This window comes from Scleropages formosus, chromosome 2, assembly GCF_900964775.1.
Source record: "Scleropages formosus chromosome 2, fSclFor1.1, whole genome shotgun sequence".
NCBI lineage: Eukaryota > Metazoa > Chordata > Actinopteri > Osteoglossiformes > Osteoglossidae > Scleropages > Scleropages formosus.
This window is the reverse complement of record NC_041807.1, coordinates 43477454-43504973: the sequence shown is the minus strand read 5'-3', so window position 1 is coordinate 43504973 and position 27520 is coordinate 43477454. Positions and strand designations below refer to the sequence as shown.

The following is a 27520-nucleotide window of genomic DNA, read 5'->3' as shown; positions in this document are numbered from 1 at the left end:
GGTTGCTGCTGGTCCCTGAAAGTTCCAGATGCGCAGACGAGACAGTGGATGAGAATGTTGCCGTGTCACCGCTCTGCAGCTCGGCGCAGTCACCTCTGTCCTCTTTTCTCACCCAGACTTGTACCCTCAGACCTGAAGATATTCTACGTTTATTCTTCTGACACTTGTTTCCAACGTGCCTTACAGTGTGAGGTTTGTACACTGAGCTACTTACACTGATTTACCCGTTTATCAGCTGGGCAATTTTTTACTCTATCATTTCAGGGTAAGTACCTTGACTGAGGTACTACAGCAGAAGGTGGGATTCAAACCTAGGACCTTCTGATTACAAAGGCACAGATCTAAGTACTAGGCCACCTGCTGCCATCAGAACAGCACAGTGTAATTGTAATTTTCTTGCCCTCTTTTATGACAGTTCGTGTCTTACTGTGTCTCTGCACTCCACAGGTAGTTGGGCTGCTTCACCCACCTGTAAACAGGTGCCCCGCTGCCCCCCACACCTCCGGATGTGCTCCTCAGCTTGTGAAGTCCATTCCTTTTCCTCAGCCCTTCTTGGACCCTGACCTCAGTTCCTTGGAAAGCCCCTTCTGCAGAGTATGGGCCGGTTTGTCAAAACATGTGTACACAGGACTTCCTTCAGCCCCCTCCGCTTTCCACATCTAACCGCAAGGGAGGCTTGGCCACTGACAAAGGGGGCGAGGCAAAGTGACTAAGGCTCTCCGGAGTGTTTAAAAACTCACTGCAGCAGCTGTAGAGGTATAGCAAAGGGAGAAGCGAGCATCTTCAGAAAAAGGACCCCTTCAAAGGTAGCTCCAGCTACGATCTGACCGTCGCACCTCCGTGTCTGCGTCCTCCTCCCAGGTCCGCAAGAGCCCTTCACTCTGCTCAGGATGAAGTTAGAACAGCTGGCACTGCTCATCCTGGCCACCTGCTCCATAGGCTTTGGCCGGCCCCTCAAGTCCGTCTTCATCACGTTCCCTGGCGACATCATCAGGAACACGACCGACAGGGAGTTTGCTGATGTGAGTAGCCCATTCTTGCTTTTCCGCTTCACATTTATCTGAGATGTCAGAGCACCAGTTGTGGCTCTGCAGCTCCATCCCTTCACTGCCCTTCCTGAGGCTCAGGACTGGTGGCAGTGAGTGGGAAATGTGCACATTAGTGCGGTGCTGTGACATCTCTATACGTCTGCTGAGCGTCTCTGTGGCTCCAGCAGTCAGTGTCAGTCAGTGTGTCCAGTAGCTGGGCACAGAGCAAAGCCCTGAGAGATGATTATGGACATTATGATCCTGCACTTGCAAGATCAGCAAAGAATCAGAATCAGAATCCAATTTATTTGGCCAAGTATGCACACACATACAGGGAATTTGGCTTCGGTTTCCAGTGGCTCATAGTACAGTGTAGACAAGAAAAAAAACAACATACACATACACACATGCATACACACACACACACACATTTTCAGAACCGCTTGTCCCATACGGGGTCACGGGGAACCGGAGCCTACCCGGTAACACAGGGCGTAAGGCCAGAGGGGGAGGGGACACACCCAGGACGGGACGCCAGTCCACCGTAAGGCACCCCAAGCGGGACTCGAACCCCAGACCCACCGGAGAGCAGGACTGTGGTTCAACCCACTGCGCCACCGCACCCCCCCACATGCATACAGTGCTGGAGAATAAGAGAAAATAACGAGGGATGGAATAAATAAAAAGGGATGGAATAAGTAAGGGGAGACAGATTGCACAGACTAACAAACAATCAGCTGTTCATGGACATAACAGTGTTGGGAAAGAAACCATTTTTGTATCTGGTTGTTTTGGCGCACGGTGATCTGAGAGACCTGTGGAGTCGCGGTAAGGGCAATGAGCTGCTTGTGTCTGAATTTCTGTGTTAAACCTGCAATGGTTCAAAATTCACTTACATTTACGTCCATTCAGTTAGCGACTTTTTTCCAAGGACCGGGATTTCCATGTGCCATTGAGCTGGCACCTTCATCGACGGTGATTTACAGCACTAAATACAGTACAATAACAAATGCAACCCCCTGGTCACAATCTCCTGGCTTACGGTCACTTAACCATCTATATAGGAGAAGCTCACTTCCACTGTTTTTGTGAGGTTACGACATGTCACTTAGCAGACACTTTTCTCCAAAGCGACTTCCAATGAACACAAAGTAGTATTACCAATCCACACCTTATTCATACCTTATTTGTGCTGCTGACAGATATTAAGGTCAAATTTTTATAAGGTTTATGGCATAATAGGTATTTCTCACACACACACACACACACACACACACACACACACACACACACACACACACAAACACACACCTATTGGGATGGGACTCACATCTACATACCTGACAGCCTTGTGCAATGCTGCTTCCTGCAGAGCTACCTAGAGCGCTTTGGTTACCTGAGTGTTCAGAAACGCAGCGGTCTGCAGTCGGCTACATCCACCTCCAAGGCCCTGAAGCGTTTGCAACGGAATCTTGGACTGGAGGAGACAGGCCAACTGGATGAAGCAACCATCGAAGCCATGAAGCAGCCGCGCTGTGGCGTCCCAGATGTGCGCAACTATCAGACCTTTGAGGGAGACCTTAAGTGGGACCACACAGACATCACTTACAGGTGGGCCATGTGCTTCCTGCGCAGTGTACAAAGGTGTAGATGTAGGACGACAGCTGTACTGTGCTCAGTATCAGTATGTTCTTGGATCAAATATTTGCATTTGCATTTCCTGACAAGTGTGGCGTGACACCGTGTTCTGCAGAATCTTGAACTACTCGCCAGACATGGAGGCCTCACTGATTGATGATGCCTTTGCTCGAGCCTTCAAAGTGTGGAGCGATGTGACACCGCTGACCTTCACGCGTCTCTATGATGGGACAGCCGACATCATGGTGTCCTTTGGAAAAGCAGGTAAGCATGGAAACTGGCGCGATGGACACCGGCTGAAGTGTGTGCAGCCGTGGCCAAGTAGTGATCAGGAGGTTGCATGTGTTCCAGATCATGGGGACCCCTACCCTTTTGACGGCAAGGACGGGCTTTTAGCACATGCCTACCCCCCTGGTGAGGGCATGCAAGGTGACGCCCACTTTGACGATGACGAGTTCTGGACCCTGGGCACGGGGCCTGGTGAGTGGGGCTTCCACATTTATAACAGTTTTCTTAAAACCATATAATAGCCAGCGTATGATGCCCAAGAGAGGCTCTTTGAGTCTAAACAAATACTCTGCACTTTCTGTTCTGCTATAAGTGTACCTTACCATGGTACTATGGCATCCTCTGCACTATTGTCACTATTCTCTGCAGGTTAAATATATAGTCCGCTGGGCTGCCACACATTCACACTTGTGTCTCTTGTCCCACAGCGGTGAAGACTCGCTATGGCAATGCTGAGGGAGCTATGTGCAACTTCCCATTCATATTTGAAGGGAAGTCTTACTCCAGTTGTACCACCGAGGGGCGAACTGACAACTTGCCCTGGTGCGCCACTACAGCCAACTATGACAAGGACAAGAAGTTTGGCTTCTGCCCAAGTGAACGTAAGTTGGAGAGAGACGATTTCCAGTAACTGTACCGCTAACGTGGGGTACGTCAGACCCCCTCATGGGGCTCTTCTCTTTGCAGTTCTGTACACAATTGGCGGGAACTCGGACGGTGAGCCATGCGTCTTTCCCTTCGTGTTCCTTGGTGAAACCTACAATGGCTGCACCACTGACGGCCGCTCAGACGGATATCGCTGGTGCGCCACCACCAGCAGCTTCGATAGCGACAAGAAGTTTGGGTTCTGTCCCAGTCGAGGTGAGGCCAAGTCACAGAGAGGTTCCAAGACCTGGAGACCCTTTCGACAACAAAACTATAACGTATGGTTTCCTTGCGCTCAGTAACTATACTTTGACAGTAATGTATCGGAAACATGCGAGACTGACCGTTGGAGATGCTAGTACTGACCTTGTTTCCCACATGACACAGACACGGCCGTGATCGGTGGAAACTCAGAGGGCGAGCCATGTCACTTCCCCTTCAAATTCATGGACGAGACGTACCACTCCTGCACGAGCGATGGCCGCAATGACGGCAAGCTGTGGTGTGCAACCACTGATGACTACGATGATGACAAGAAGTGGGGTTTCTGCCCAGACCAGGGTGAGGAGCACAGCCTGACATGAGGCACCGCAGTCATCATGTCACCAGAGTGTCCACCACTAATTGTATGTGCCATTGTGTCCTGCAGGCTACAGTCTTTTCCTGGTGGCAGCCCACGAGTTTGGCCATGCCCTCGGCCTGGAGCACTCCAACATCCGAGAGGCCCTCATGTTTCCCATGTATAAATATGTGAAAGACTTCTCTTTGCACAGTGATGACGTTGAGGGCATTCAGTACCTCTATGGTAAGAGAAACCTTCATGGGAAGTTGCAGAGTTGAAATTAATTTTCTGAAAATAAGCTAACATGTTAACAGGTGCCTTTTGCATCATCACTCATCGTACATCTGCTCATCATACCATTTCTTCATTTGCCCCAACAAATGTGGCTCTCTTCCAGGGTCCAGACAGAAGCCAGACCCCATACCTCCACAGCCCACAACTACTATAGTCAGTCCTGTCACTGACGAGGAGACTCTGGAGCCCACAAGCACCCCCACCCCTCCTCCGGTCACTACAGTCCCCATCCATCCTTCCAGTGATGCCTGTCAGGTGGACAAGTTTGACTGCATCACTGAAATCAAGGGAGAGCTGCATCTCTTTAAAGACGGGTAAGATGAAGTAATCCTGTGGTGAGGGTCTCTCTGCTCTGTAGCTCTTTGCTGAGTTGTAATGCTTGTACCCGGGCCCGTGACCCATGCTTCTATTGCAGGCAGTATTGGAGGATGTCTTCTGAGCGAGACGGTGACATTCAGGGCCCATATCGCATATCGGAGAGGTGGCCCGCTTTGCCTGACACCATTGATGCTGCTTTTGAGGATCTGCTAACAAAGAAGATTTACTTCTTCTCAGGTACTGAGCTCAGCACTGGCCCCCCAGCACTCAGATGAGTGCGCACACACACACACACACACACACACCCACCCCCACACACACCCACACCCACACGCACATGCACATGCACATGCACACACACTACAGCTCCCAACGATCACTGCCAGTCCCCAGCTCTTTGTCAGGCCTAAGCGCTTGAGTTTTCCTTGCCCCCTAGGCCGGCGTTTCTGGGTGTACACAGGGCCAAATGTGCTGGGGCCCCGCAGTTTGGAGAAGCTGGGCTTCAAGAGCAATGTGGAACGCATTGAGGGGGCCCTACCAAGAACCAAAGGCAAGGTGCTGCTTTTCAGTGGAGAGAACTACTGGAGGTGAGTCCAGCCTGGGGTCATGTCCTGGCTGTGTACATTTAGCACTTTGCCCAGTACTGCATTTAACTGCTATTTATGGTCAACTTATGAACCTCCCTGTATTTTTACTTCCCTTTCATTCACACTGATTGATTTCTGGGCCAACCTTATCTCTGCCTTCAGGCTGGACGTGAAAGCACAGCTCGTTGACAGGGGCTACCCACGCTACATAGACCTGGCTTTCGGAGGAGTTCCCGTTGATGCTCATGATGTCTTTCTGCACAAGGGTGAGCATTTGGTAAACTCAACATAGTCCTAAGCTGTCACCATCGATGCCCACTCGCCCAGGACAGAGGAAAACACTCTGTAATAAGAGGAAATGTTCCATGGCTTTCCTCTTTTACTGCTTTGTAGTAGTAAAAGAACCTCTTGTTGCGCTGCAGGAAACATCTACTTCTGCCGTGACCGTTTCTACTGGAGGATGAACTCGCGAAGGCAGGTGGACCGCGTGGGATACCTGAAGTACGACGTGCTCAAGTGTCCAGACTTCTCGCGTCACTCATTCTGAGTGGAACAGCCTGGCTCACTGCTGGCCAGCAACCGACATTGGACTTCTTCCTTTAGACAACATTCGTCCCACAGTGCGTGAGTAGGACCAGAGAAGGGCAGGTCACCTCGGAATGAAGTGATGTCCTGGTCATGGTCTGGGTCTGAGTGAACTCACCTTAAGACATGAAATTCTAATATTGGCCCTCTTTGTAATAATAATCACAGCCAAGCACTCGAAAAGCATGTTCTCTATTTTTTCCCTTATAGTACAATGGTTTCTTGTGTTATGAACGATGTAGTTACAAATTTTCAAAGATACAAACATACACACACACACACACTTTCAGAACCACTTGTCCTATACAGGGTCGCGGGGAACCGGAGCCTACCCGGTAACACAGGGCGTAAGGCTGGAGGGGGAGGGGACACACCCAGGACGGGACGCCAGTCCATCGCAAGGCACCCCAAGCGGGACTCGAACCCCAGACCCACCGGAAAGCAGGACTGTGGTCCAACCCACTGTGCCACCGCACCCCCCTTTTAGATACAAACATATTCCATCTTATTTTATTTTTTAAATGAGATTTTCTTCCCATATTTACTAACTTGATAGGGGTAAAGAGCACCAAGACAGAATAGGAGTGTGGAGCCACCTTAATTCATTTTATTTGCAGTGTTCACAGCTCATAGTTGGTGTTCCTGAGTGTCTGTCATAACAAGATGAGGAACATTCTACACATTCATGGGATGAATGAATTGACAATCAGCATCAAACAGGAGTTTAAAAAGAGAGTCTGTAACTATATATTCATTTAAATTTTTTCCAATATAGGTCAAAGTGAAAATGAAAATATTTAAATATCTTACAAAGTATTTTTATTTATTATAAACAACATTTTTACAAAACCAATGCAGGGAAATCACTGACCTTCCATTGACTGTGACTCAGTAGGCAAAATGAAGTTAAAAACAAAACGAGTTAGAGACTTTCGGTCGTAGTTGTCTTCATACGCTGAGGGAGCCCATTTCAGGAAAATGTGCTTTTCGAGAAGTCTGCTGTGAGTTTATTTATGACACCCTCTTCAAGTTTCACTCATTCTTGCTTTATGTAAACAGTTGTTTCACACATGATTGTACTGATAACCTTGTTTTTGCATCTGCTACAAAGCCAAGGCGTGCTTTATAATCACAGATTTTCAGAAATCAGCCACTTACAGATACTTTTTTGTATGTTTAAGTAAAATAGGGGTCATTGTATAGTGGTACATAGTGATATAGAGCAGAGGGGTCAGAGGTCAGCCCCCATAAGTTCAGCAGGTGCCCCATCTATCATATCAGGGTATTGTTTCTGACTTTAATGGAACTGCACCACGGAGAGAAGTGGTGAAAAAGAGGGAATGTGCTGTGTGACAATATTGAATGGCGAATGAATATCGAATGAAATGGGGAAACATGCCTCTTATGAGCAGCTCTGGCCAAAGCAAAGTTTTAAACGTGTCGGCTTTCATCCCTTTTGTCCTGTATCGAGCTGCATTCGCTTGCCTGAAGCGGACCTCTTCATAGGAGAAATGCGTTTGCTTCAAATGTAATGATCACTTAAATTAATGTTTTATATTGTTAATATTTTTTTGTTTCTATTTTAAAATGATGTGTTTGTGTCATTGGGTAAAACCAATAGAGAGATCATCACTTTGCACTGGAAGACCAATTCAAAGCTTGCGATTATTTAAAAACTCTGATGTACATTCTGTCTCAAGTGCACTAAAGATACAGTCAAAGAGAAGTGTTGTCTCGTGTATTTTATGCACATTCATTTGCTAATTACCACATTTTCCACTATTTATGACTCGGTTGTTAAAGCTGTACATTCTCAGTGCATTTACAGCCTTACCAGACTTGAATATGATCACATACGTAAGTCTAATAATCATTAAGCAGTACAAATGTATGCATGAACTAAATAGCCCCAGTCTTTCAGTCACATGGCACACATAAAGCAGCCACTGCCAGTATTTAATTCATTATAGTCATTATTTTAACTTTCACGACAATGAATTTTCTGTAATCCACCTCCAACATGTCTCAGCATCTCCATCGTGTTATAGACTTGGCAACAAGATGACTAAAAATTTATAACAAACCAGGCTAAATCTGGTCTAAGAAGGGACCAGGTGACAGATGGCAAAGGGTGGACAGTCTTCTTTTGGCCGGTTGCAACAATGACCACGTGACAACATGAGTGGGCAAAGAAAAAGAGGCAAAGAGCACTAGGTGACGCCAAAACTGAACTGGTGTGTTTCATCCTGATGGAAAGTTTTGCAGTTTAACTGGCTCAGGTTGGGAGCCTAACAGGGTTTTCATTCTTGCAACGAGAAGCTCTGCTTGAGTTCATGTTTGTATTGTACTTTTCCATGCTTGACAGGCATGCAAGATCTGAGCGAATCAAATGTGTTGATGACGAAGCCTTTATAAAACTTCAAATAACGTTTAGAAGTTTGAGGGTAAGGCAAATAAAGTGACCTCAGGTAGCCCCCATTGTCACATCAGAGACAGAACAGAATATCACTTTGTACCTTTTATGGTCATGTACTGGGTCCGTATGTTCCGATTGGCCACGCCTCCTCACGTCACTCCCCGAATTGGCCACGCCTCCTCACGTCACTCCCCGAATTGGGCACGCCTCCTCACTTCACTCCCCGAATTGGGCACGCCTCCTCACTTCACTCCCCGAATTGGGCACGCCTCCTCACTTCACTCCCCGAATTGGGCACGCCTCCACTCATCACTTCCTGAATTGGCCACGCCTCCGCTCGTCACTCCCTGAATTGGCCACGCCTCCACTCATCACTCCCTGAATTGGCCACGCCTCCTCACATCACTTCCCGAGTTGGCCACGCCTCCTCACATCACTCCCCGAATTGGCCACACCTCCACACGTCACTCCCCGAATTGGCCACGCCTCCTCACGTCACTCCCTGAATTGGCCACACCTCCACACGTCACTCCCTGAATTGGCCACGCCGCCGCACGTCACTCCCTGAATTGGCCATGCCTCCACATGTCATTCCATGAATTGGCCACACCTGTGTGTCACTTCCTGCTAGGTGCCAACAAACAACAAAAAGTAACAAAACCAGTATAAAAATCCAGCCATGACTTCAAAACTCTGTTCAACTTATATGTAGAGTGCTCTTCTTAGCTGAGTGCTGAACAATGAATGAAACAGAAGTTATAGAAACACTGATAATTACATATTTTTTAAGGTCAACTGCAACATATCTGTGAAAGAACATAAAAGCATAGGACAGTCAAATCATCAAAACAAGTGATGAAAATAAATCACATTTAACTGCATATGGGACAGTCAGGCTCTCAATTCACATTTCCTTCAACACCTGTTGTCACTATTACTACGTTAAGAAAAATCAAATTCATACCAAATAAATATCTAAAATTCACTCAAATCACAGCAAATCCCACAGCACTCTAAGATCAATATTAAATATCAGGAAGTATCAAAATTAAATTAAAATCCAGTTAAAAACCAACAATCAAGTAATTTTTCCAAAAAAATAATTCCCCTTCCTGCGCAGCTCCTAGGTGGAAGTCCATTTCACTAGGTCGAGACAAACTGCACCTAGGAGGGGACCTCCAGGACAAATCAATCACCAACGGACCTGAGTGATGTGGGGACTGATCGACTTTTCTCAGGGGGGCCCGTAAACACTGGACCCCCCGCGTGCAGAACCGGTGATTGGGAGCCTGCCTCCTGTGCCTCTCCTTCATCCTGGTTACCTTTATGCAGTCCTGTTCATTGTCCATGTGAACGGGAGCTTCCAAGTCCTCTTCTGCCGGGGACAGTACCGAAGTGTCGGGTGACAGAGAGCCGTCTGTTAACTCGAGCCCCTAGATGACAGCAAGGTCCTTCTGTCATCTCACGACGGCGTAAAACAGCTCGCACTGGGGACAGCTGAAGGAGAGATGTCTCTCAAATACACATGGTCAGCAGTGAAGGAGCAGAAAGGAGGAGGAGAAGGACGGGATGAGACAGGATGGGACGGGAAGGGAATAGGACTGAAGAGCTTGTGCAGAGCGCACACCGTACTTGATTCGAGAAGAAGGCAGTTTTCGCTGCCGAGATGGCCGAACGGAAGGACCCAAGGAGCTCTTTGTAAACTGCTGACAAGAGTAAGTAGAATAAGAGTAGCTTTATCTCAATCTCCAGCTTAACTGCAGACAGCAGAGATCACACTGAGGGTTCGTTTAAATGGTTTTATTACACATTACATTCTACCCTACAGCACATGTGTAGCCTAAATTACAGCCATGAGAGCTACACTGGTACAAAGTGGTACATTGAGAAGACTACAGGATTTCTCCACATTCCTCTACATTGGAAGCAACATAACACGAGGCACGTGATCATTCGGGAGGAACGCAGTACCTGCAGTACCAGTAAAAGTACCATCACTACCCCAGACATCAGTGATGCACCAAAGAAACAAGCTGAGAACGTTATCAAATGCGTGACACCGATACACCACATCTGTTGACTTTTACTTCCTTTCACCAGTAGTGCCTACATTCTTTCAGTTGTCTAAAGAAAATGTAGCTGCATTTCCAAGAAGGACAAGAAGCAGTAATGAAACAAAATGCCCCACATGCACTGTATGCTCGAGTGCAGCTGAAACTCACTAATAACAATGTCACTTCACAGACTTTTTGAGTGCTGAGGTCTGGACACAGCACAGGCGTTCCCATGTCACGGGGCCCGACTTCCAACTTACTTTCCAGAAGGCTGCAGAGCTTTAACCTTCTACTGACTTTCTAAATGTGTTTTTATAGACAATTCATGTCATTGCTAAATGACAGCACGGTGGCATGGCGAGTAGCGCTGCTGTCTCACAGCGCCTGGGTGATGAAAGAGGACGTGGGTTTGATCCCCGCTCAGTCTGCGTGACATTTGCATGTTAACCCCGTGTCTGCGTGGGTTTCCTCCCACACTCCAAAGAGATGCTGTTCAGGTTCCCCCATAGTGTGTGAGTGACAGAGAAAGTGTGTGTGTGTGTTCCACTGATGTATGGATGAGTGACCCAGTGTAAGTAGTTTATCTAGCAGTGTAAGTCACCACAGTGAATAAGGTGTGTGGGCTGATGACAGTACATTGGAGAAAAGTGTCTGCTAAATAAATGTAAATGTTGTACCGGAGTATTCTAAAGCAGCTTTTTATTTTCACTGTACATTCGCAGAAAGAAAGGGCTGTTAGAGAACAACAGTCGGGAGCAGTTTCCCTGAAAGCACTTTCAGCCTATTGCAGTCATTCGTTTTCACTTCTGCAAAGCAGCTGTGCACGTCAACGACTTCTATCAATACTGATATTTGCCCAGTCTTAAGCCGTACAGATGATGCTACCTGTCATTTTTGTTCACGTTGATACATGTGATTTTTTGTAAACTGTGGCCCAGCTCTCTTCAGCGCTCAAACTACTACCTGTATGGCACGTACTTTTTTCCATTTTGCCCATAATTTAAGAAGTTAAAATTAAACAATTCTGTTGGGCATGCTGAGAGGGCACAATTCGAGTCCAGCTGGGTGTCTGGATTGTGTATACGGACAGCGCCACGCATGTAACTCGGGTGCGAGGATGTGTTAAGGTTGGGGGAAACAGAACCCTTTGTTCCCGCGCCTCGTACTCCTCATGCCTCACTTACACATTAACTCCTCTTTGGTCATATAGTGTTGGTCAACAAATACAAGTATAAATACATTCAAAATAAAAATGCTGTAAGTGCAAAAGAGGTTCCTGTAAGATACCAGAACATATCCAAACAACTCATTAACATCAGAGAAGAACAGATAAAACTATAAATCTGATTCAATTAGTCTGTTGAACTCGATGCGTGACTCTGGTACCTTGTCGTCCACCTTCCCGCGTCGTCCTTACTGCATTCAAAGTGTCCTGTAGCAAAGCGCCCTTTCCACAGGCTACTCCTTGGGCGGAGCGCTCACCAACTTTGGCGAAGGAAGTAGCCGTGAGCATCTTCTGTCATGTCGTGAGGAATTCCTACTAAAGCCTCTTCTAGTGGAACGCATCACCACTGTGGACTGAGCGAGTCGAAGGGAGGCAAAGATGGAGGACAACAGACAGCGCTTAAGCAGAAATGCCAAAGAGATGCGGTGTTCCATGGACGAGTGAGACTGGGAGGAGCGATGCAGAGGAGGAGAGACGCAGGAGTGAGATCAGAAGAAAGGATCCAGGAGTGAGACCAGGAGGAGGGATGGAGGAGTGAGACCAGGAGGAAGGATGGAGGAGTGAGACCAGGAGGAAGGATGGAGGAGTGAGACCAGGAGGAAGGATGGAGAAGAGCACCTTACTGCGTTCGAGAGCCCAGTTCTACGAAACAACAGCTGTTGTCAAGGAAACCACACAACCCGTGGGACTGAAAAAGTGAGAGAGCAGCTTGGACAGGGTGGTATCAAGCAAGAGCATGATGCACAGTAGTGGGCGAAGCGAGCAGACGCCAGCAGCTCCAGACATCAAGAGCTTGCAGGGGGTAACACGGCGCTTCACGCGGGAATCCTGCCAGCGGTCGTCTTCGTGCAGTTACCGTTCTCGCGGTGTTTCCAAGGCACTCTGTCGGCCACATTCCTCACACTGCACCTCAGCTCCTCAAGGGGTTCATGCTGGGTTGAGGCTTCAGTTCAACAGCACAAAAAGCACATTCATCACAGATGGAACATTAATCCTTCCTGTGACAAGAAGGCAGGTTTATAAAAAAAAAGAAATTTTTTTTAAAAACACCTTCCGAGTGCTCTCACCTGCAGGGCCCCTCCCAGAAAGGCACCGACCACATTTGAGTTTGAAACCACGGCACCCGGCCTTGGAGAATGTGAGCCGAACGTACGTTCTGAAAGGGAACGAGCTGCAGAGCCCCAGTTGAGTGCCGCTCGCAGCTCGAAGGGCTTCGGAGTCAGGAATCGGAAAGGAAAACCTACATGCTCTGTGGTAAAGAGGCACAAAAAGTCCGCTCCTTCATCAGCGTTTCCAGCGACAGCTGTGTGGTCACCTCCTGGTGCAGGTCTGTTCACAAGTGCACAGCGTATTGCCAGAGCAGGGGCAACTTTGTAAACATACTCACTCATAGTCACTCACTTTCATCAACCACTTGTCGCGGTCAGGGTCATGGTGGCCCGAAGCCCGTCCTGCAATCGCTGGGTGCTAGGCAAGGAGGAGTACGCCCTGGACGGAACGCCAGGCCATCACAGGGTATGTAAACGCAACAAAATACGCACTGCATTAAAAAAATAAATAAATAAGTAAAATAAATACAATAAATACAGGTGGGCAGAGGAGCAGTTGGCATCAGCGAGCTGCAACCTGGGAGATGATCGAAGCATCGAAGCATCGACAAGCCGCACACACTTCTGTTCAAGTCCAAGACAGCGCTCTTCCTCTTGTGGGTTCCCTCCCGCTGCTGCTGTCCGTCTCTTCTGCCTTCCCATCACTCGTTAACTTAAATAGCGCATGCTGATGACCCTGACCCACGTTCGCTGACTGAGGGACCGAACACGCCGTAAATTATTGCACATGTTTAGCTCAGTTCTACACGTGAGAAGCCTGTCCTGACGTTCTCGTCTAGGTCTACCTTGCCACTCGTGTTCTCAGTTGGCCCAGAGCCACAGCTGCACGACGTCCCAGTGCTTCCAGAGTGAGACAAGCAGCAGCGCCAGCAGCACGCTGGCCGCCACACGCTCGCGGCTCTTCATGAGCGGCGTGATGAAGCTCGCCATAGTGGACACGAACACAAGCAGCACGGCCATGAGGGCCAGAATCACGTTAATGAGTTTGCCCAGCAGGGCGCGAGCTCCTCCATTCTCCACTCCCTCCAGCTGTACCACCTGCTGCTGCTGCTGCTGGAGCTCAAGCTTCGTGATCCGGGTAAGACACGACTCCACTGCCTCCTGTGCAGGAGAAGGACACAGGCAGAATGAGGCGGACGAACTCTTAGACACAGGCTGTGCTCGCAAAACGAGCGTAATTTTTTCCTGACAATGCGCCCACAGCATGAATGCGCAGGACAAGCTTCGTCAAAGCAAAAAAAAAAAAAGAAAAGGATGCACCCATTCTTTCGGCAAACGCGCACAGCTTCCTGCCTTACCTTCTGAAAGCTGAGAAAAAACAGCTGGAAACAAAGCCAAAAAAATCGTAGCACTAACATGGCAATTCTCACAAGGCAATGAGCACTTATCGCCCAGGAACAGTTCTGCGATGACTCGTAAAATATTAAAGAGAACATAAAGAGACGAAAGAAGAACACATAAAAACCACACAAACTCACTTGAAATGCTACTGCCTTTCAGGAAAATTCTCAAGAGAGAATTCAAAACAATCTCTTTTATTGCACCAGGTTTTAAACTGACAGGTAGGGCTTTCCTTTGCCTTCTCAACTTCTTGTAGCCCATCATGTAAGAAACTTTCTACATGACTGTTTTACGCCATGATAAAAAGCACCGAGATTTCTGGGGATTCTTGCATAGCCACACCAGCTATGAGACGACTGAGATGGAGGAGAAGGAGAACACCACATCAATCATGTTCGACGTCCCCAAGGCCAGTATTCTCCAGCAAAATCTTTCTTCTCAGAAGGCGATTTAGGGCACAATTTACAGGAATTAATTATTAGTGCTTGCAAGACCAAATTTTTATAAAACGAACGTTCTTTGTGTGGGCGAAGGCTGCACAACTACCGCAACAGATTGTTTGTCTAATGTCACAAACCAGTAGAGACGAACCACAGAGAAGCCCAGACTCTTCTCTTCTCATCTCACCTGCACATCTCTGGCACGCTCGTAGGACTGATACGCCACCTTCTCCTCCATGCTAGCCAGCTCCTGCTTCAGATTGCTCATCTCGTTCTGGTGCAGCTCCGTCAAGTCGTTCAGCTGTTCTTCCAGACGTTCATACCTGCAAAAACGTACACGGGCTCCGTGCACCGCCCTCTAACTTCGTAAGCATTCACACACATAGAGGAAGGATACACTCACAGCCATGCATTCTCACCTGTAGCGCTCCTCCTGCAGCCATTGTGTCATGTAGGAGTAGTCCCTCTGCAGCTGGGTCTTCATGTCCTCCATGGCGTCTTCCAGATGCTCCTGCCCAGCCTTGATGTCCCGCAGCTCCTCCAGCAGAGTGTCCCAGGAGCTGTCCATCACGTGCGCTCTCGGGCTTCCCATGGCCGGCCCAGCAGGGCTGCCGGCAGCCGAGCCCGACGTGGCGCTCGAACAGTCATCCTCGCTGCCATACTTTGGGCTGGACACCAGTGTGGCGCTGCCACTGAGGGGGCGTGGGGCATCCTCGGCCCGTGAGTCATCCAGCGTGTCCTTCAGCTGCGCGATGTTGTCCGCGCTGCCAAATTTGTTCCGGATGAGGCTGGCAAACTCGCGTGGCTTGGAGACCACAGCTGTGTGGGACAGGGCGGACACACCCCCCTTGACGCCCTCCACCACCCCACCCCCAAAGCCACTGATGCCCGCTCGCACGTTGGCACCCACATCCTTCAGACCCTGCTGCATGTCCCTGAGCACATCCTTGGGCTGCCGAGTTGGGCCGTTCTGGGGAGACACGCCAAGTGAGTTTTCTCTTCACATACACACACGCACACACACGCACTATATACAAAAGTTTTAAAGTAACCTGCTCAATCTCCTTCAGCTTCTTGTGGTAGTGCTCCAGCTTCTTGTGCAGGTGAGCGATGGTCTGTGCTGACTTCTGGTTCTTCTTCTCAAACACCTGCTTGATGCGTGCAGCCTGCTGCTTGTCGGCGTTGTGGGCCAGCTTCAGGTACTCGGCCACATGGCCGTCTCGCGCCTCCTGCTCCACGCGGATCTGCTCCGTCACCTTGAGCACCTTCTGCTGCAGATGCTGCACGGCAGCGCGCGTGCGCTGGGGGTCGCCTGCCTCGGGAGTATCTGTGCCCAGGCTGCCATCCGAGCCACCGTGACTGGCGGGAGCAGGGAGGCCCAAGCTCCACTCGCCTTTGTCCACCTGCAATGGCCATTAGCGCCTGGTGAAGCCTAAAAATATTAATGACTTTTCCTCGCAGAACATGTGTCAGCTGTTTGCTAACTGCAGATGGACATTGGCAGTTACAGTCATACTAAAGCCCCTTTGTGGATGAACTGCAGAATTTCACCATTCCTCTTATTGGGATAGACTTCGCATTAGCATTAACACCAGTTTATCAGCATGCCCACACTTGCATCGATACATATTGTAAACAAGTAGATGAAATATCTCACTAAACGTGAAATTTGTACACTCATTTTACCCTTTTATACAGCAGGGAAATTTTCACTGTCTTCAACGAGGTATTTTCTCACTGGCAGGTTTGTCCTTATGTGTTAGTGGGCAATACATCGATGGCAGGGGCAGAGCTGAACAGATGGACAGCCCACCTCAGCCAAACTGTTTAATGACCACCAGCTATTACTGACAAAGAAGTTTTAAGCAGCTGGTCTAACAACCTGGGGACTGACTGCTGTGGGGGTCTGCGTTGGATTTATGTGTTTTACTTACTCATTTTTTCTGTTCTCCCAGAAAAGGGCCACGACTCTACCTTACATTCTTTTTTCTTCTTTTTTGGTTTTTGTTGAGAAATAAACCATTTTGTCAGACAATCCTGCTGTCTGTGCCTTAAATCTTGCCCACGTGGCCACCTCCGCCCCACCATCGGGCACATTCGTCTTTACTTAACGTAGCAATTTCACGAGCACTTGTGTGTTCTGTAATTTCATTCACCACCAATTCAGGACAACGGCACTAGAGCTGGAAGTGGATTCGAAACCGGACACTTTGCCTGGACGGCTCTCGCCACCAGGCTACCCTCTGCCTGGCTGATGAAACTTTTCTCTCGGGAGGCCTTAACAACAGTTGCTAAGTGCTCACCCTTTCGCCTGGACGCTCAGACTCTTCAGGGCCCAGGTGCAGTGGCACTTCGCTGGCCAGCAGGGCGGCGTCGGTGGTCGAGGAGGAACGTGGGCGACTGTGGTGGGGCATCAGCCCAGAGGGCCCATCCTGTGCAGTGCGACGAGCTAGGTGGGGACTGCCCCCGCGGGGGGCCTCTGAAGCCGGGTTGCTCTTAGTGCGGCGACCGCTGGCATGCAGGCTGGCGCCTCGGCGGATGGGAGGGCGCGCGCGGATCTGCTGCAGCACGCGGTTGAACGCTGTCGGCCGAGCGGGCAGGTCGTGCAGTGACACAGCATAGGACACTCTGTGCATCTCTGGAGAGCGCTCCTTCTCGTCCGCGGAGTCGTGGTCCGAGTACGTGGCCCCCGCCGCTAGCCCGGCACCCAGCCCTGCCCCTGGCTCCTGGGGGCTCGGAGCTTCCCGCTCCCGTGAACGCCGGCGACTGTGGAACAGGTGCTTCAGCCCATGACCGAACATGGAGCCCTCGGACAGCTGCTGGATTTTCTGAGCGAGACAGGATGGGAGAACGGTGAGTGCACGCTCTACAAAAGCTCGCTGGCATACTGGGAACATTCTGCAACTGAACGTGTACGTAGAAACCGTGGGACGATTCAGAGCAAAACACTGCGTGTGTAAGACACAGAAAAAAGGCAGGTCTTGAGCAGGTCAAATTAGCATGTGAGAAATATAACAGACACAGTAATCATGGTGTAGCATAAGATGTAACTGTGGCAGGCAAGAGCCCATCCAGACCACAGCTCTTCTCCCAGACTGATGACAACATCTGGGGCGATGCCCGTTATGAGAGAACGAGCACCAGAAGCGGCCAAGCCGAGAAAAAACCTGGGAGTCACCCCAGAGAGCTTATGGGGGTGGGACTATTCCCAGAAGGCATCGTGACTGGTGGCAGAAGTGGCGTTGCGAATGTTAGGCATGTCTGTGGCAGCGGCCGAGGCTCCTCTTGCTGAGCTCCGTGAAGAAGTAAGCAGCGGGAATGTAGTTCGGGGACACATCTGGGCCTGGCGGTAAGAAAGGTGTACGCAGTGGCGTCCACACAAGGGCAGAGACCGCATTGCATGAGGAACCACCAAAGTGCAAACAGAAGGGTGTAACATTGTACCTTTAAATCGGGCGGTTTGTTCCTGGGACCTGGAGCGTGTGGATTCTGGATGGAAGAGTTCATCTCGGGGTTGTCGCTGGGCTTCACCTCCACGACGAACACGCTCGGCGTGTCGTCCTTCCCCGCGCTGCACAACGTCGGGCTGCCGCCGTCCTCCGGCGCACCGAAGTCATCCGATTTGCAGCGTTTCATGCTCACCTCTGACCCGTGTAAGACAGCGTGTGCGGCACCAGTAAATGACCTGGCGAAGGGAAGCGGCATCGCAGCAATTCATCACCTTCCCAGAAACGGAAACTGGGCTCATTATTTGCGATTAATAAAATGGAAAATGCAAACCTGGAATGCAATAACAGATGATTAAACTGACATCATTAAACCTTGAACTGGTGGGATATAACTTGTCAGCATCAGCACTGCACACGTGCATTCACTATACTGTATGTATCATGCACTGTACTCGCTAGAGAAACATCTCACGTAAGACCATGTTGTGCTTGTTCTATGTGCCAAATGAACTTACCACACATATTCACTACCGCCTGCACTCAGTATTTTTACCATATTGGTCACACAGGTAGTGCTGTACTGACTATAGTATATGTTCACCATACTGGCCAGGTACTGCACGTACTGTAGTAACTGCACTCCCACAGACAAACAGTTCATACTCAGAACACAGTAAATTCATGGTACTCACTCACTCCTGTGTCAGCAGATCTTAGATGAACGACGCCGGTGAACTGAAGTCTGAACGTCGCCTGAATTTCGGCTGAAACAACAAGACTCACTGCTGTGTGTGTTAATACTAGTACTAGTAACTAGTTGTTGCAACGTTGCATACACTACAGTGCGTTACAGTGTGTATTTGTTAGTGTATATTACTGTCACTCACTGTGTGTTACTATATATATCGTGTTAGTTCGTGGTGCTCTGTCTGTGTTTGTCTGCCTGCCTGTTGTTCGCTGCTCCGGAGCCCAGCGGCTGCCGCGCGACTCACTCCCGCGCCCCGTTTTCCCCGCTACTCGTGTCCGTTAGCCGCGCCGCTAACCCTCTATTTACTTCTCTCCATTTTTAGCATCCTTCGCTCTCAACCCCAGTAGCCGGCGCAAAAAAAAAAAAAAAAAAAGCGGCTGCTGGTTTCGTTCTGCGGGAACCCGTCCAGCTGCCCCACTCGGACCACGAAGTACAACGTTTATTTCCACACCTTTTAATCCCGAGCTCCCGACGTGAGACAGGAGCAGCTCTTCACATCTGACACCGTCTCTTAGCGGACTCAGGTGCCGCTGAGGCGGGGAACCAATCGGTAACGAGCGCGATGCGCGCCACAACCATTCGGAGCCCAGTGCGCCTCCTATGTTCGCCAATCAACAGGAGCGCGTAGTGCCATCGGCGAGAAACACAACTACCGCAGCCTAACATCCGGTCCACGTGAACTCTGACCTTCTACATCCCTACACTTCCGGTCGCTCGATAAGGCGGCGAAGCGCCGGGTTGCTGCGCCGTTGAGTCATGGCAGCCACTCGCTACAGAAGGTTTCTGAAACTGTGCGAAGAATGGCCTAAGGACGAGTCGAAAAAGGGACGCGATCTGGGTACTTTCCTGCGGCAGAGGGTGGCGCTCGCCTTCCGAGAAGGAGAAAATACCCAGGTGGGTTTGAAGGAACCTGCAGTGCCTGCAGTCAGTGCTGCCGCCGTCGCATCGGGTGTCTGACGACGTCAGTGACGTCTTTCCCGCAGGACACGTTCCCGTAAGTTGTGTCTCAGTTGGAGAAGGACCTCGGGCGGAACGGTGGTACAGTAGCGCTGCTGTCTCGCTAGGTGGTGCGAGAAGACGTGGGTTCGATCCCCGCTCGGTCGGTCTATGCGGCGTTTGCAGGACGCCTCCCTAGGGAGGTGTTCCGGGCATGTCCCACTGGGAGGAGGCCTCGAGGCAGACCCAGGACACGTTGGAGAGACTACGTCTCCCAGCTGGCCTGGGAACGCCTTGGGGTTCCCCCAGAGGAGCTGGAGGAGGTGTGCGGGGAGAGGGAAGTCTGGGGTGCTCTGCTTGGACTACTGCGACCCGGTCCCGGATTATAAGCGGAGGAAGATGGATTGATGTTAGATGGTCACTTCCTAATGCTAGTGATAATTCTTGCAGCCACATTTTCTAACAACTGTAGCCTGGAGGCTGGATACAGTCTGGTATGGACAACCTGATATTAAAGCATTAGTCCAGCCTGCTTGAAACAAAAGAATGAATCGATTTCTCAGCATCCCGCCTGCATAGGAATAGCAGGAATTTAGCGATGTTACTTAGTCAAAGCATTTACATGAGATACAAATGACAGCTCTCCGTCCAACAGGACACCTAAATCCTTGACACAATCTATACGCTTGAAACTAATACTATTTGTGGTAAAGATTGGAGTGATTGTGTCAAGGGTTTTGGCATCACCACCCACCACAAGTACTTCTGTTTTAGTGGCATGTAGAGAGAAATTTTTACTCCTCCATAGTTTCATATTGGTTAAACAATTAGCTAAAGACACCACATGTGATGGATCATCAGGCTTAAACAATATAGCTGTGTGTCATCGGCATACGAATGAAAACTCGCATTGTGACTGCGAATGTCACCCAGTGGTAACATATAGAGTGAGAACAGTAATGGACCCAACACAGAGCCCTGTGGCACACCATACTGAGTCAGAGTTGAGATGGAGGGAGTGCAGTCATCAGATTTCAGTACAAATTGTTCACGGTTACCGAAATACGAGTCAGACCACTTCAGGACAGTACCCCTTAGTCCAACTGGGTTTTCAAGTCTATTCAATAAGATACTATGGTCTACACATCAAATGCAGCAGTCCAGATCCGATTTCTTTAGTAGGGGTCTAATAACGGCGATTTTGAAAGCTTTTTGAACACAGCCACTAAGTAACGAAGTATTAACGATTGTTTCTGCAAGTACAGAAACTGCGGCTTTCAGTAATTTAGTGGGGATTGGGTCTAAAGGACAGGTAGTACCTTTCATAGAGTGAATTAGTACGGTAATTTCCTCTACAGTTACTACGTCGAAGATACTGAGATGGTGCGAACAACTAATTATCATCATCGGGACCGCTATGGGTCTATAATTACTTGGGTTATTACAGTCCAGATCCAGTTTCTTCAGTAGGGGTCTAATAATGGCTATTTTAAAAGCTTTAGGGACACAGCCATTAAATAAGGACATGTTTACAATATTAACAATGGGTTCCCCATGCACGGAAACTGCAGCTTTCAGTAATTTAATGGGGATTGGGTCTAAAGGACAGGTAGGAATAATATTTACATGAACATCTACACCCTAGGTTATGACGAGATCAAGCGTATAGTTACAGGAATGAGTAGGACCGTTAACAACTTAAGTAAAACTGACAGAATTTAAGACATAAAACTGTTAGCAAGAGTATCCAATGATATGTCTATATGAATATTGAAATCACCAATCAAGATAATTTTGTCAGGAGTAATGACTAAATTGGTTATAAAGTTACTAAATTCCTCAGAGTAGTATGGCCCAGGTGGATGAATTGAGATGGAACATAATTATGTTGGATTTCAACTTAAATTGTAGTGGTAGACATTCAAACAAGGTAAGGTTACCAGAATTTCTGGGGGTTATTTGTCATCTGTTATACACAGCAGGACATTCTTTTCAATGGCTCTTAAGTCTTCACCTTGCTTCTCTTTTCTCTTGCCTTGAAGATCTCAGATCCAGAGAAGTGTGACCAGATGTATGAGAGCCTGGTTAGGATCAACAGCAACTACTACAAAGAGAAGGTGAGTCACCATGAGCATCATTAATGTTTCACTTCAGCGTTTCCCTTCATCTGCTTACAGATGTCCACAATGTGGTCAGTACTCTGTCTCATCAACTTACCAGCACAGCTGGGACTGGATGTCTGTTTATAAATCGGTTTGATTGTAACTCCAAAGTCCTTTTTATGATTAAGTAAATATAAATGTTTGCCATCTCCAGACACCAGCAATGCTGATTGTTGAACGAATCAGCCAACATGTGAAATATTCCCAATCTCTTTCTTGATCACCCACGCTCGGGCACATCCCACACAAGCTGTACTCACTATTGAAGTGAGTTGAATTAAGGGAGCCCCACACTACTATTGTGTTTGGGTGCTCTTTACTGCCATGTGTCAGCTTGCGGGTACATGCGGGTACGTGCAGGTTGCCTTGACACTGCTATACACAGAAATTTTTAGAAAACGCAATAAAAATAATCTTTGGAATAAGTGTTGGTAAACCACTCATAAAATTAAGATCCAGTGCGTTTTGAAACTGAGTTTGATTTACATTAAGGAAAAAACACACAACTATCTCCATCGTACATCCTGCAGTTCCCTCGGGCCAAAGATACAAGTTTCACCGGGGTGACGGTGGAGGAGTGCCGAGTGCTTCTTTCCAGTGGTAAGGATCAGGGGGCCCCCACCCTCTGCGCAACTAGCAAGGGCCTGAGTCAATGCAGCTTGTGTCCAGTGACACAATGTCACCCTTTTCATGGCAGGGAACATGCAGCAGATGGACGAGGAGAAGAGAAGCCTGTGGAAGACAGTGATGCAGCGCTTCTCCTCCAAAGTACCAGAGGAGGGTGCTGAAAAGCAGCCTGAGAAGTAGCAGTGCTCACTGACCAAAGGCTCTGCTCTGTAAATAGTTCCACTTTAGTGATCACATTAACCAGTTTTTTTTTTTTTCTTTCTCCCCCCCCAGTGGTGGCACTTGTGTTTGACATTGAAAGTTAATGGGGCAACTGCCATATTGTTGTATTTTACAGTAAAATGTATGCCATTTTATGCTTCATCTCTGTGGCCATTTCCACATTTTCTTTACACAAAAGTTTGAATATTGTTGCACTTAGTTTGATTCTAGTATTTAATGAACACAATATAAAAATACAGGCTTCCCTCATATAAAAAAAGTAATTTGAAGTGTAAAATAAACCTCATTACCATCACTATAAATGCCTTTGAATATGGGGGTCTTGAGCCTGGATTTAAAGTCACATATTAGTATGTTCCTCTTTCTATTTCCTTTAGGTCACCATTTACCTAGTTTTCCTATTTCCTTTGTCATTGTTTTAATGCTGTTTATTGTAAAGCACTTTTATTCTGTATCAAATTACTTAAAACATTTTTGTAATGTAATTACAAGTTTTGAAACTCCTCCCTGCTGCACCACTCCTATGCTATCAGTTGAGGGGAAAAAAAAGTAAATGTAATTGTACATAATGCATAGTGATACTGCCCTTTCAGAGGATTCTATGCATTTATTAGATCAAGTTTTAAAGTGAGCAGTAAGGCTTTCCTTTGCCTTTGGGTCTTTTATCGCTTTAAACTTTACTCTAGCGTTCATTATTATGATAGATGATGGTTTTATACTAAGTCACAGGATTTCTGAGACATTCATGTAACACACCTGAGTTGCACAGGGGAAGCCATGCCCCATGAAGGACAGAGGCTGAAGTCCTCATGTGGTGCTTTGTCTTTCCAAGGCTTGTGTTTCACATTGAAATTGTGTTTGTAAGGCTTTTCTCTCAGATGTGAGGCCAGAGCTCATTATATAAAATTTTAGGTGCACAGGGTATTTGCTCAGAAGTATCACAGTGTCCATGCTCATTATACAGGAGAAGCCTGTTTGCTTGGGGTTCAACACCCAGGACCTTGAGCACTCTTAATGCCGTTCTTCCAGGAAATGGTCATAGCTCACCTGTAGGGAAACCGGAAACCTTGTCATGTCCTTCTGGTCAGCAGAGATGCACGTACAGAGTCTTTCACGCTTCAGCTACAGGAGGTAGTAGTGACTCGCCAATGAGGAGACACACAGAGCAACGGCATATAGAAAACTTTACTGACGTTGGAAAACTGTAGTGACAGGGTACAAAATGTTTCCATGGCACCTGTGTGGAGATCCTTAGTCCCGCTTGGGCTCAGGGTTGTCCCTCCAGATGCAGTAGTTGAGCGTTGTGGCCAGTCCGAGCCACAGGAGGTAAGGCACCATGAGCATAGTGGCCGGGCGGCTGATGGGGTACCAGGAGAGCATGGTGGCGCCCACTGTTCCGGTCAGGAGCATGACCTCAATGAGTGCCTGGGCAGGACACAGGGGGCCGCATTCTGTCAACACGCTGTCATGCTGCAGAGGGTGAAGGACTGAGCAGCGAGTGGTGAAGAAAGGGAGGAGCTTAAACAGGTCGAGAGTCACTTACCAGCTTGATCCTGTGTGCTCCGAAGAAGATGGGGGTCCAAGCCCAGTTCAGTGCCAGCTGTAGCCCGTAGAGGCCCAGGGGCACCACAGCGTCTTGGTTAAATCCTCCCAGCTCCTTCCACACCAGGTAGGAGCCATAGCTGTGATACACACACACACACACACACACACACACACACACACAATGTAACACTGGAGCAGAGTTAACGGTCTGAAAAAGTGGTGAAACTGCATCTTGCACAAGACAAGTGTTAAGTCACACCCATCTTGTGATTGTAGATTAGTGTCCATTTTCATGTAGCTCCAAGTTAATAAAAATATTGAAAGTATTTTTACATATTGTAAACATGTAGGTACAAAGTCCAACCAGCAAATGAAGAGGGATGTCCGTAGTAACCCATTACTATGGAATTAAAAAAAATTCAAACCGCATTCAAAAGGTGTGTGTGTGTGTGTTGCATGTCATGTGCCTTAGTATGAAGGTGACGTGCACCGAGTAATATGTTAATGATCAGTCTATGTTGGAGTCTTTTGGACTACCAGCTCAGAACTCCATTTAGTAGCTGATGCTAAATTAACTATTACTAATACTGACTGTTAGTCATTTTCTACAAAGAGACTTACAGAGTGAGGTTTGTACATTCAGCTACTGACACTGATTTACCCATATATAAAGCAGGATAATTTTTAGGATATCAGGTCATGGTAAGTGCTGCTGTAACCCCAGCTGCCCCTGAAGAAAGAAAGGAGGGAGTGAAAATGGGGGGGGGGGGATAAAACAGCCCCACTCACTGACCCCATGCCAGTGTAGAGGCCCGTCCACACCACGGGAAAGGCTGCGTTCGGGGGCCGCCACGATGGCTTGGTTAGGGTCTGGTACCAGGTCTTTACCTCCCTGCGGGTGATGAGGGCCCCGGCAAACCCACCCAGGTGAGGGAGGGCAGTGAAGCCAAGCACGTGTGTCCACATCACTGGAGACAGAGAGATGTTAGCATCCCTTCAGGTCCTTGCAAACAAAACACGTCGCTGCACACGTATTAAATCAACATCCCGATGCATTTTAAACTTGGTGCCGAGGCTGACAAAAGGCTAATGCATGTTTTAAAGACTAACTGGAATTGCAGTCTTCAGTGTCAACAAACTCAAACACATGGATGTGTGTGACACGCCGGGGGAGTGGGGAGGGAAGGATTCGCCACACCTGGACCAAAAAACAAACCGTATTTCTAGTCCTGTGCTTGACAGTGAAGAGAGGAGACGGAGAAGGTGGCCCAGAGCACGAGACGACGACGATAATCTCGCCCAGCTCCGACCAAACCCGAAGACCCCCCCCCCCGTCGTACCAGTTCCCACCTTTCCACCCTGTGATCCAGTGCACTGTTGGTCTGTCTCCCGGGACCAATAAAAGAACACATGATCACGCACCTGGTCTCTGGCATCTCGTGTTACAAGGTGCCTGAACAAATTTCCTCTGAAATGTGGATGCTAAAGTGCTCAGGCACTAATGGCCTGTTCATCATTAATAATTCCTGTCCATATTCATCAGACATGCAGCGTGCTCTGGGAGGAGTGTGTGTGCAGGCGCCACGACGAGGGCGGACGCGGCGAACGGTGCACGCAGACGCTACCAAACGCAGAGCCTCCTCCACTGCTGACATCCAACTCCACCCCAGAGCCACGGTGGGACAAAGTGTCCGGTACGAGCCTATCAGCCGCGCACAGACTGGGAGGGAAGGAGCTACGGGTGACTCAGCGAGGCCGGGCCGCACACGAGCGGGAAGGGCTCTTATCAGGGTACGAGCCTCGAGCGCGGCGGTGGCACCAGCGGGCCGAGTCCCAACGTCCCACCGTGAGCTCAAGTGGAAGAGGAACCCGTTTACCGTGTTTCGGAAGAAGGCGAGCGAGAGGCTGCGAGGAGGGAAGAGTCAGTCAAGAGAGCAGGGTCAGGGAAGGCTGCACGTGGAAAGACACACCTCAGAGAGTGTGTAGTCAGTGTGTGTGATCTGAGCATGCGAGGAAACCGCTGTATTGATGAGCAACATACAGTGACTGAGTGAGTGGGAGCAGAAGAGTAAAGAGTAACATGATTTGGTGTCCACCACGCATGTCCAGCGTTCACGTTAACATTGCAAGAAGAAAGCATCACTACTAGTAGTAGTTTCTTCCTCATTACTGTACAGCTGCTGAGCAAATGTGACTTTTTGTTTACGTTTACATTTATCAGACGCTTTTCCCAGTGAACTCTATCTCTATGAGAGGTGTTATGAGCCCGCACACCTTATTCACAAAACGTGACCTTACGCTGCTAGATACACTACAGTACTGACTACTACTTACACTGGCCTGGTGGGTCACTCATGATCCAGCCATGATGATGATATACACATCGGACGTGGTGGAACACCCTCCTCACGCACACCGCACACCACACACCCCGTCTTCTGGGAGTTAACCCACGCAGACGGACACAGCAGGCCAGCAGGGAGAACACCAACATGCAAACTCCACACAGACTGAGCGGGGATCGAACCCACGTCCTGTCGCACCACCCACCCGGGCGCTGTGAGACAGCAGCGCTACTCGCCGTGACGCGCACTTTCCTCCCTGCTCGCTCACTCGAGTCATGATCATGTCCTTCCTTTCATAACCGTCCCCGGAGAGACTCATTCCGCAAACCGGACGAATGAGAAGCAACGAGGTAAAAACGTGTTAAAGTGTGCGCTTTAAAAAGTGGAAACTTATCTCCACGTTTCGCCTTCTTACCTTCTGAGAGTGGAGCTGCAGAGCCTCGCGCGCCTCCAGTCTCTACTACGAAGTCACGAGCGCCGTAGCTGCGAGTGACCCTCAAGTTCACGCCTGCTTCCGGTCCGCGCCAAAGCGCGTTTAAAGGGACAGCAGCACATGGTTACGTCACTTCATAGCAGAGTAATTACGAAACACTGCAGACACTGTAAGACAGCTTTAAAACAGAGGGCAACAGGTAGGTCGAGCTGCCACCTTACACTGCGTAGATCCAGGTTCAGATCTCACCTCCTCCTGTAGTGCCATAGATCCAGCTATTCTAGCTTTGGCTAGAAAAACGTCATGTATAGAAATATGTCAACCTTAATTTTAACATTAAATCAATTCATTTGAGTGGCATAATGAGTAGCACTACTGTCTCACAGCACCTGGGTGGTGCGAGAAAACGTGGGCTCGATCCCCGCTCAGCGTGTGGAGTTTGCATAGGTTTCCTCCCACAGTCCAAAGATATGCTGTTCAGGTTCCCCCATTGTGTGTGAGTGACAGAGAGTGTTCCACATGG

General features: G+C 48.7%; 4 protein-coding genes across 9 annotated transcripts; 2 read left to right on the top strand and 2 right to left on the bottom strand.

The window, feature by feature from the left end:
* Window positions 1-750: 750 nt before the first annotated feature.
* On the top strand, window positions 751-6253 carry mmp9 (matrix metallopeptidase 9). The gene is made up of 13 exons (XM_018746924.2): window positions 751-1022; window positions 2401-2639; window positions 2782-2930; window positions 3018-3146; window positions 3383-3556; window positions 3642-3815; window positions 3987-4160; window positions 4249-4404; window positions 4559-4769; window positions 4871-5010; window positions 5210-5360; window positions 5523-5626; window positions 5783-6253. The coding sequence occupies exons 1-13, from the start codon at window positions 891-893 to the stop codon at window positions 5905-5907; spliced, it is 2058 nt and encodes a 685-aa protein (XP_018602440.1). The 5' UTR covers window positions 751-890; the 3' UTR covers window positions 5908-6253.
* A 4817-nt stretch (window positions 6254-11070) lies between these two features.
* Window positions 11071-19412, bottom strand: LOC108931246 (transmembrane and coiled-coil domains protein 2-like). 6 transcript variants are annotated; one of them, XM_029249934.1, is made up of 9 exons: window positions 18867-19411; window positions 18672-18743; window positions 17975-18215; window positions 16834-17358; window positions 15583-15933; window positions 14950-15500; window positions 14718-14853; window positions 12708-13850; window positions 11071-12583 (listed from the first exon to the last, which is right to left on the bottom strand). In XM_029249934.1, the coding sequence occupies exons 3-8, from the start codon at window positions 18164-18166 to the stop codon at window positions 13551-13553; spliced, it is 2055 nt and encodes a 684-aa protein (XP_029105767.1). In that variant the 5' UTR covers window positions 18167-18215; window positions 18672-18743; window positions 18867-19411; the 3' UTR covers window positions 11071-12583; window positions 12708-13550. The 6 variants fall into 6 exon arrangements, with proteins under 6 accessions (XP_029105767.1, XP_029105769.1, XP_018602426.2 ...); XM_029249936.1 differs by having other exon boundaries at window positions 19179-19411; XM_018746910.2 differs by lacking the exon at window positions 18867-19411 and having other exon boundaries at window positions 12708-13128; window positions 13267-13850; window positions 17975-18251; window positions 18676-18692.
* Window positions 19413-19427: 15 nt separating this feature from the next.
* On the top strand, window positions 19428-23155 carry uqcc2 (ubiquinol-cytochrome c reductase complex assembly factor 2). Its single transcript, XM_018746913.2, has 4 exons — window positions 19428-19621; window positions 21706-21780; window positions 22356-22425; window positions 22523-23155. Exons 1-4 carry the CDS (start codon window positions 19484-19486, stop codon window positions 22630-22632), a joined length of 393 nt encoding a protein of 130 aa, XP_018602429.1. The 5' UTR covers window positions 19428-19483; the 3' UTR covers window positions 22633-23155.
* Window positions 22716-27168, bottom strand: tspo (translocator protein). Its single transcript, XM_018746912.2, has 4 exons — window positions 26980-27168; window positions 25013-25187; window positions 24218-24356; window positions 22716-24099 (listed from the first exon to the last, which is right to left on the bottom strand). The coding sequence occupies exons 2-4, from the start codon at window positions 25183-25185 to the stop codon at window positions 23926-23928; spliced, it is 486 nt and encodes a 161-aa protein (XP_018602428.1). The 5' UTR covers window positions 25186-25187; window positions 26980-27168; the 3' UTR covers window positions 22716-23925.
* Window positions 27169-27520: the final 352 nt, after the last annotated feature.